The 10,326-nt window shown below is 41.2% G+C and overlaps 1 protein-coding gene across 1 annotated transcript in view; it reads right to left on the bottom strand.

The window, feature by feature from the left end:
• Positions 1 to 1,167: 1,167 nt before the first annotated feature.
• Positions 1,168 to 10,326, bottom strand: part of LOC123991186 (dihydropyrimidine dehydrogenase [NADP(+)]-like) — a 237,911-nt gene continuing 228,752 nt past the window's right edge. The window contains exons 21-23 of the mRNA XM_046292500.1: positions 5,646 to 5,798; positions 5,225 to 5,365; positions 1,168 to 3,422 (exon numbers count right to left, since the gene is read on the bottom strand). Of these exons, the coding sequence (XP_046148456.1) occupies positions 3,252 to 3,422; positions 5,225 to 5,365; positions 5,646 to 5,798 (465 nt within the window). The 3' untranslated portion in view covers positions 1,168 to 3,251. The remainder of the gene's footprint in view (positions 3,423 to 5,224; positions 5,366 to 5,645; positions 5,799 to 10,326) is intronic.

The raw sequence follows: 10,326 nt of genomic DNA, 5'->3' as shown, positions 1-10,326 counted from the left end.
AGACTTGGGCTTGTAACCCTTTTCTACCCCTCTTCTCAGAGGTGTTTGCAGTTCTCCTTTTGTCTTCAGCGACTTGACCTTTATTAAAACAAGCTTTATTGGATAATTAAATGTAAAGGGGATAGTGTTGGGTAAGGGATACGAACCCAGTTTAGGGGGAAGGGTTGGGTAGGGGATACGAACCCAGTTTAGGGGGAAGGGTTGGGTAGGGGATACGAACCCAGTTTAGGGGGAAGGGTTGGGTAAGGGATACGAAAACGGTTTCGGGGGTAGGATTGGAAACAGGATATCGACCAGGTTTAGGGTAAGGGTTTGAGGAGGAATTTATTTCTATAGAAAAAAATAGGGTATAGAAACTTGCTCTTCAGGAGTAGGTGGTTGAGGATGTTGCTTGTGTTTGTTTCCAGCGTCCAACAGGAGCGGGCAAAAAATATTACGCACAGGTCTTCTCCAGAGCAGCGACACACCGGGCACACGGTGGTTTGGATCTCAGGTAAGTATTCAGGTAAGTATTGGGTAGGTATTAAGGCTTTTCTGTGTAAGCATGTATTATTTAAATAAATAAAAAACAAATGAATAATAGGTCACTGCATGTAAGTATACTGTACATGTTTTAAAAGGCATGCAAGTTTGAAAACTGTTTGAAAACATGCTGGCCTTCTAGGCAGAGTTACAAAGAAAAAGCCATATCCCAGACTGGCCAATAAAAATAAAATATTAAGATGGGCAAAAGAACACAGACACTGGACAGAGGAACTCTGCCTAGAAGGCCAGCATCCCGGAGTTGCCTCTTCTCTGTTGACGTTGAGACTGGTGTTTTGCGGGTACTATTTAATGAAGCTGCCAGCTGAGGACTTGTGAGGCGCCTGTCTCTCAAACGAGACACTTTAATGTACTTGTCCTCTTGCTCAGGTTTGCACTGGGTCCTCCCACTCCTCTTTCTATTCTGGTTAGAGCCAGTTTGCACTGTTCTGTGAAGGAAGTAGTACACAGCGTTGTACGAGATCTTCAGTTTCTTGGCAATTTCTCGCATGGAATAGCCTTCATTTCTCAGAACAAGAATAGACTGATGAGTTTCAGAAGAAAGTTATTTGTTTCTGGCCATTTTGAGCCTCTAATCAAACCCACAAATGCTGATGCTCCAGATACTCAACTAGTCTAATGAAGGACATTTTTTTTGCATCTTTAATCAGAACAACAGTTTTTAGCTGTGCTAACATAATTGCAAAAGGGCTTTCTAATGTTCAATTAGTCTTTTAAAATGACATACAGTACTAGCTAACGCAACATGCCATTGAAACACAAGAGTGATGGTTGCTGATATTGGGCCTCTGTACACCTATGTAGATATTCCATTTAAAAAAGCTGCCGTTTTCAGCCATTTACAACATTACCAATGTTTACATTGTATTTCTGACCAATTTGATGTTATTTTAAATGTACACAAAATGTGCTTTTCTTTCAAAAACAAGGACATTTCTAAGTGACCCCAAACCTTTGAACGGTAGTGTAGGTATACATTAACCATGGGCGAGTAGCAGGTACTTATTGAGATGAGACTAGTCACAGCTGACCTTTAGTGAGCTCCCAGTGAATCACAGCTATTCTTCATATCTATTGAACTGGAAACAGCCACAGGAAGATCTGACCTTTAAGTTACAACAACCCCTGGCCCGTAATACAACAAAGATCCCTGATTTCACAATTACACACCCAAATCAAGAGAAATTGTCAAAAAACACACAAAAAACAGTTAACACAATCAATATATAATCCACATAACCACAGACAGATGCAAATAGTATTAGTAGTAATAGTAGAATACATTCTAAGCTTTGGTGCAAGGCAAGTTAAACTAAAAGTAAAGCTGGCTTGTAGCTAACACTGGGAGTGCAGGGCAAGTTAAACTAAAAGTAAAGCTGGCTTGTAGCTAACACTGGGAGTGCAGGGCAAGTTAAACTAAAAGTAAAGCTGGCTTGTAGCTAACACTGGGAGTGCAGGGCAAGTTAAACTAAAAGTAAAGCTGGCTTGTAGCTAACACTAGGAGTACAAGGCAAGTTAAACTAAAAGTAAAGCTGGCTTGTAGCTAACACTAGGAGTACAAGGCAAGTTAAACTAAAAGTAAAGCTGGCTTGTAGCTAACACTAGGAGTACAAGGCAAGTTAAACTAAAAGTAAAGCTGGCTTGAAGCTAACACGGGGAGTGCAGGGCAAGTTAAACTAAAAGTAAAGCTGGCTTGTAGCTAACACTAGGAGTACAAGGCAAGTTAAACTAAAAGTAAAGCTGGCTTGTAGCTAACACTAGGAGTACAAGGCAAGTTAAACTAAAAGTAAAGCTGGCTTGTAGCTAACACTGGGCATGCAAGGCAAGTTAAACTAAAAGTAAAGCTGGCTTGTAGCTAACACTGGGAGTGCAGGGCAAGTTAAACTAAAAGTAAAGCTGGCTTGTAGCTAATACTGGGAGTGCAGGGCAAGTTAAACTAAAAGTAAAGCTGGCTTGTAGCTAACACTTGGAGGAACCAAACTAAACAGATGCAGTGCTTGATAAACATGAAACAATGACCTCCAGTTCTGATGTGGTATGCGAGAGAGGAGATTGTCTGGACATTCACAGGTGGAATACCTCAGGCTGTCACGATCACCTATTCATCTCTGTTCATTACAACTTCTGATCCTTCTGATTATCCCTCCCAACATATAATGTCTAATTTCATAGCTCTGGGCTTGTGGTCCGACTGCCATCCACTCATGCTTGTTAGGGAATGTAGCATTGGTGCATCAGTTTGTCAGATAGAGCCCAGACGCATAAACATCCATTATTTTCTGCCTTCCCCTTTCTCTTCCTCCCTCCTTTCTCTTCCTCCCTCCTTTCTCTTCCTCCCTCCTTTCTCTTCCTCCCTCCTTTCTCTTCCTCCCTCCTTTCTCTTCCTCCCTCCTTTCTCTTCCACCTTCACTCTCATTATCACAGCCTTGACACAACGGGGAAGAGAAAATAAACTCAACGACAAAAACAACAACACATCCCCACACCATCATTGTTTAGAAATAATGCCACGTTTTTCCGCCCGGTTGATTATTTGTAGATAATTGGCTTGGGAATATATAAGGCAATTATTTATCCACACTAATAATTATTTTCATATAATCAAGGTAATTTTTCACAGCACAATTACAAAGCAGGGGAATCGATGTTGTCAAACAGACATTGCTGGACGTTTTTGTTTCTTCTTTCTCTCTCTCCATCCTTTAGTTTCAGCATACGGGCATGACGGCTTGAGGCAGGCCTCTCTTGGGCACATACGGTGTTGTCCTGGTAACCATTTTGATGCACTCGATGATAGGGCAGACACTGAGACAGAGAGTGCAGCCGGTGCAGCTGTCGTTAACTATAGGGAAATGGGTCTCAGGGTCAAACGAAATAGCCTGCAGAGAGAGAGAGAGAGAGAGAGAGAGAGAGAGAGAGAGAGAGAGAGAGAGAGAGAGAGAGAGAGAGAGAGAGAGAGAGAGAGAGAGAGAGAGAGAGAGAGAGAGAGAGAGAGAGAGAGAGAGAGAGAGAGAGAGAGAGAGAGAGAGAGAGAGAGAGAGAGAGAGAGAGAGAGAGAGAGAGAGAGAGAGAGAGAGAGAGAGAGAGAGAGAGAGAGAGAGAGAGAGAGAGAGAGAGAGAGAGAGAGAGAGAGAGAGAGAGAGAGAGAGAGAGAGAGAGAGAGAGAGAGAGAGAGAGAGAGAGAGAGAGAGAGAGAGAGAGAGAGAGAGAGAGAGAGAGAGAGAGAGAGAGAGAGAGAGAGAGAGAGAGAGAGAGAGAGAGAGAGAGAGAGAGAGCGAGAGAGAGAGAGAAAGCGAGAGAGAGAGAGAGAGAGAGGAGAGTGCGTGAGAAAGGGGGGAGAGAGAGAGAGCAAAGGCTATAAGGTTTGGAATGGCTGCCATGGACCATCATTGACATGGTTTAGCATGCTAGGCTAGCACAGGAAGCCCCGCAATGAATCCATGTTATGTAGCTAGTAGACCAATGTGTTCTGCACTGTAACATCAAACAAGGCATATTGTGTATTCTGTTATCACAGTGGATTTGTAATAATATTGAGTTCTATTTAAATCATCTTGCTCTGAAAATGTATAAATTGCCCTCATGCAAACGGCATAGCGTTGCATATTGCCGTCAATTCATCATGCTGATACATAATTTACCCTTTTATGTTTATTGTCCATGCGCAATAAAATACATATTTACAACAGATGTCTTCAACATATTGTTGTGAAAATCATTCAGGGGACATCTACATCTAACCCTGTATGCAATATTAATGAAAAAAAATATATATATACAGTACCAGTCAAAATTTTGGACACAGCTACTCAATCAAGTGTTTTTCTTTATTTTCACTATTTTCTACATTGTAGAACAATAGTGAACATATCAAAACTATGAAATAACACACATGGAATCATGTAGTAAGCAGAAAAGTGTTAAACAAATCAAAACATATTTTGTATTTTAGATTCTTCAAAGTAGCCATCCTTTGATGACAGCTTTGCACACTCTTGAAATGACCTCAACCACCTGGAATGCTTTTCCAACAGTCTTGAAGTAGTTCCCATATTATGCTGAGCTCTTGTTGGCTGGTCTTCCTTCACTCTGCAGTTCAACTCATCCCAAACCATGAAAATGTGGTTGAGGTCGGGTGATTGTGGTTGCCAGGTCATTTGATGCAGCACTTCATCACTCTCCGTCTTGGTCAAATAGCACTGACTGGTACTGTATATAAAAAAAGTGTCTGTGTGTGTGGAACCACCTACTTGATGGAGACACATTATCCTGATGAATGCCGGCCTTCATTAGAAACCATTAATAACACATAATCCCTCTCAGAGATCCACTCACAGACAATGAGCTCTGATGGAACAGCCCGTGCTACTTCATCAATACTTCTGCTGATAGATAATGGGGACACTTATTTACCAGGGAAGAAGAGATTCTTTCTTTAATAAAACTGTCATACTGTTCCTTCCTCCGACAGAGGTACTTTCACAGAGAGCGAGAGACTAATGTGCGTCACTGTGACTATAATGAAAACTAGGCCTTGTCACAAGGCATCCCCTTTTCAGGAGATAGTAAGGGCCAGTCTGGTCCTTAAACAGGCTTTGATTAGACTTGTTCCCGAGCACGTGTGTCTCTGAGTGAGCGTGTGCTTCAAACAAATGGAGGGGATGTACAGTGCAGTATGTACCTGGTACCCAGAGTCATTGCAGGTCATGTAGCACTTGCCACAGTTGATACACATTTCCTCATCTATAACAGCCTCGACCTGCTCTGTGTTGTTCAGCTCCCCGTATGCACCGATGTGCTTCAGAGCCCTGGCTATAACATCCTGGGAACAAGAAAACACTCAATAATTACACACAGAACATATTATAGATATATATAGGATCTCTATGGCAACACACATTGATCTAAGGACCTGGTCTCAGTCATGTACTGTATCTTACATGCCTTGTAAACATTATGGCTAAATCTAGGCATCGGTTCCAATATCTACACTAGCATACTACTAAGAATGAAGCAATGTATTGGGCATGCATTTTACAGTACATCAAAAACATATTTCAAAGTACTATGGGAGAACTAAGGGGTGTTCTCTTTTCTCTTACCTTGACAGCTGGGACTGGTCTCTTGGGGGTGTACGTTCTGGTGCCATTGGCCTCCACTACTGTGGTCTTCTCAACGTAGTCTCTCACTGCCTTCTTGTAGTCGGCCAAAACCTTTTTCTTCTCAAGCAGATAGGGTCCAAAGCTGGGTAAACTCTTAAAGTAGGATTGATAGAAGGCTGAAGGTTAGTTGTTAAATTCTAACAGCTTCAGTTGTAACTTAATATTGGAGGTAGTGAAATTCTGAAAAATGATTGGCTTTCCAGGATAGCTTTTTTCAATTTGAGAGTATACTCCTCTGGTAAAATATGACTGACCACTTTTTTTTCATTTAGAAAAGTAATGTTGGTTTTAATCAAAACTGTTTAAAGATAGATGTGACCATGTTATTGATGGTTTTTGATAGTTTAATATGGTTCTACGTAAGCATTGTACTTATTCATAACTCTCCAATTATCTTAGCAATAACAAAGTAATAGATTACAATTTGTAAGAGTGAATTTATTTAAATGTTTTACCAATGACATGTCTTATGCATCTATTGTCTACCAATGCCATTTCACTTGTATCAATCTTTTGTATCTCTTTGTAATATTGTCTCGTGTCCTCTTTGACCATATGTTGACAGGTTTGTTGACCTAAGAGAGAGGTTGTTTGTCTACTTACTGCTGATGAGTGTTTAAGCTGCACCTCCAGTACAGAGTACTGAAGCATCACTGATGTGCCTCATTAGAAGCATCAGATGAGAACAAACAGACAGCGAGACAGGGATGAGACGGGAATGAGACGAGGATGAGATGAGGATTGGAGAGCCACAGACTGACCGCATTAAAGGAAGACTGTTTGCTTTGGAGTAGTGGCCACTGTTTTTCATCCTGGGAAATTAATGAGATCCGTTCGGCCAACATTTACACGTTAACTGTATCAAGCTGGAGGTGTCCCCTGGGCTTATTGAGTGTTGTACAGCATTTAGATTTTTTCCCCCTCCTCCTGTAGACCACAGCAAGTGTACAGGATTACAAGTGAATGACCCACTTTCCCCAAAAACAAGAAAAAAAGTCAAAAACTAAAAAAAAGTACAATAAAACCACATTTGCTTCAGTTCCCGTTTGAAATTACATCTCTTTCCCCATCTGCTGTGCAGTGCATCGGACGTGATATTGAAAAATTGTTTGGCTTTTAAAAGTGAAATACAAGCTGATGGCGGTCATGGAGGGTGGTTTTCAGGGAGATTATTGTTGTGGGTTTACTCCCGTTTGCATCTCCTGTAGGCCCTCTACTGTAAAATCATGCAATATATTTGCAAAAATATTCATTCGCCTTCCTGGCTTAAGACATTACCGTGTCAATGAACAGGAATTGCTTGCTCACTCAAAATGGTTGCTGCTTGTCTGCGAGCTATTCCCCTTGAAAACAACGTGTTGGCGGGATGGAGGTGATGCAGCTACAGGAGAACATTACCTAAAGCACTTAAAAGGCTTGTATGTGAGCTATTCCCCTTGAAAACAATGTGTTGGCGGGATGGAGGTGATAAAAAAAAAATATATGCCATTTAGCAGACGCTTTTATCCAAAGCGACTTACAGTCATGTGTGCATACATTCTACGTATGGGTGGTCCCGGGAATCGAACCCACTACCCTGGCGTTACAAGCGCCATGCTCTACCAACTGAGCTACCTGTGCCCAGGTGATGCAGCTACAGGAGAACATTACCTAAAGCACTTAAAAGGCTTGTCTGCGAGCTATTCCCCTTGAAAACAACGTGTTGGTGGGATGGAGGTGATGCAGCTACAGGAGAACATTACCTAAAGCACTTAAAAGGCTTGTCTGAGAAATGGGCAATTTTGTTTCAGAGAAGAAAAACAGCCAAAACACAATAACATTCTCGAAGAAAAAAAATACAAATCTATGATTGTTTTTTGAGAAAATCTTTGAAAATGAGTTTAAGGGTGTACGATTTCATCCAAATACAGCTACAGCCCTTGTACAGACATTCTACTGTATAGATGTGGGATTTGGAGTCATACAGTCTATGCTTTTTATATTAAAAACAACATAGTTCTCTGTTAACAGTATGGTCATTCATGTTTGTCTGATATAACTAATATCATATATTGATGAATCAATATTTTCCATTCTAATTAAAACGGTCAACAGTTAGGGTCCCTTACCACTACAGTGACCTCATTGATCACTTAATGTGTTGTGAAATCTGTTAGAAAATGTATTGTAACGTTTTAAAAATGTTATAATTGCCTTCATTTTGCTGGACCCCAGGAAGAGTAGCTGCTGCCTTGGAAGGAACTAATGAGGATCCATAATAAACACAAGCCATGAACTTTCTCACCCTTCCGTCTCTTGACCGTCAATCGACTCATGATGATTATTGATGTTGTTGTTTTTAAAATTGCTTGTTTTTTGTTGTTGCTTTTCAGAGCTTTGAGATTTCTTTATGTCATGAATTGCGCTTTAAAAGTTGAATAAATTATTATTAAGCACATGTCCCCTTTAACCTATGCCTGCCTACCAAAGACCAAAGGTACACTTCTGATATTCAGACGTCATTTGAGCCAGAGGAGTCTTTGATCCTTAACAAGGACAGTTTGTGTGAGTGCAACTGAGATAGAGAGATACAGAGGGGGGGGGGACACAGAGAGACAGAGAGAGAGAGGGGGATAAAAAGAGAGAGAAACAGAGAGAGAGAAAAGGACAGAAAGAGAGGTATCTAGAGAGAGAGAGAGAGAGAGGGCACAATAGCTAGAGAGAAAGAAAGGGAGAGAGAGAGGGATCACTCTTTCTTTATCCATACATCTCCGTAGCCCTACCCAATTGTGTGTGTATGCGTGCATATGTTTGTGTGTGCTTGAAGAAAGACGTCCACCACAGGCCCCTTGCGATCTCTTGGCAAGTGCTTAAGTGGAGAAGTAACTGCTTGTTGTGATTCCTCTAGATTACCATATTCATGACGGTTTGAAGGCAGAATCCCACATACTTATGGCCCCAACATAGGAGGGGATTAAGCTCAGGCTGGCAGGCTGTTTGTCTGCCGTGTGTGTGTGTGTGTGTGTTTGTTTGTGTGTGTATGGAAATTGCAGTGATGCCAGACAGGCAAAGCAAGCTCCAACACAACATGCCACTGAGGCCGCGTGGAAAGCCAATCCCATACCCAGGGTGCCACTAATTCATTTCCACAGCACATCTCCAAATTGACCAGAGGAAATGAGGTAAGACCAAGCTGTTCAAAGTATCGACATTGATTCAGGTTTTGAAATGTCACTTTTTTTCTGTCTCAGTTTCAACTTGCCTCCTTTAACAAGCAGCTTTTTGAAATCTATCAGAAAAGTTATCATGAGACAAGCAATTCTACTGGAGCTCTTCCCTGCATTATCCAGTACGACTATTAGATAAGAGACTTCCCTGAGAAGCTATCTGTGAATACTTGCAGGTGTACTTCCTCTGAAAGTTAGACTCGGGATTAGTCTCCTTGGCATATTGCTAATGCAATGCCATTTATTCTTGCAAGCAAATAGAAATGAACTTGTGTTGCCACTAGCTCTGTCGTTGCTAAAATTAGTAAATTGATTGAAAAACTACACCTGCACTGACTCAGTTTCAAACATACCTAATATTTAATGTGCTAGCAATGTGTTTCTGTGCTCTGAGAGGCCATAACAAAACAGAGATCACAGATTGTATTGCTGTCTTTCTCTGTCTTCTCATCCACAGCTGTTCTCCAAATATCACCTCCAAACCGGTGAGCGAAGTAAACCAAAGTACAGATGGTTAGTAGGCAACACATTGCAACTTTTATTAGTAGATCCTCGGGAAAAACAGGTGTGCGTGACATGTTTTTCTGCTTTTCATTGAACCATTTATTCAAATTAATGCGGTTTGTTTTTAATTAGATTTTTTTCTCTCTCTTCTTCAATTTCATATGGTAATGAGATCATCTCTAAGCTCGATAAATATCATATGCCCACATTGTGTGCATAACATTAAAAAGTAGCAAAGGTTTTAATTGTACATGAAACACCACACATTCAATTTGAACCACCTCTAAACATCCATACGTAGCGGCACACCATGACATTTCACATAAGGACAGCCTATGTCCAAATCATTAGATGTATGTGCAGTCAGACTTTTACAGGAATTATACACTGCTAACCTATCGTGCCCTTATGTTTCAAAAGGAATCTCAAGGCAGTCGGTCTGTCCTTTCGTCCGTCCACATGAAAAGACTTCAAGGTCATAACACTGGAAAGCACTCCCCTATGCATATTGTGCTGCCAGGCCACACTCCGAAGGAGAAGCCCTCCAACCCTCTGTGAGCTAGGCCTCTCTACTGCATCTGCGAACAACATTAAGGCGTGCTGCTCCCTCAAATACACGCAGCCATTAAGAAAAGAGATCAGGTCACAAGTCTAAAGAAAGCAGGAAATGAAAAGCAACAACAAGCCCGGCAGCATAATAAGTGGGTGACTCATCCTCACTAAACTACTGCTTACAATGTGCCATAATTAAAGGTGAAAACCTTAATGTATACATATGTGTGTTCAGCCCTCATTCATTTAAACCAGGCACAGTAGTACCAGATAGGTTCTAATCCCAACAGTTATTCTGTTCTTGTTTTTTTCCCTACCTCCTCTTCTTCTTCTTCTTCTTTTCCCCCTGCTATAACAGA

Source organism: Oncorhynchus gorbuscha, linkage group LG12 (assembly GCF_021184085.1).
Source record: "Oncorhynchus gorbuscha isolate QuinsamMale2020 ecotype Even-year linkage group LG12, OgorEven_v1.0, whole genome shotgun sequence".
NCBI classification, from domain to species: domain Eukaryota; kingdom Metazoa; phylum Chordata; class Actinopteri; order Salmoniformes; family Salmonidae; genus Oncorhynchus; species Oncorhynchus gorbuscha.
This window is presented reverse-complemented; position numbering and strand designations above follow the sequence as displayed.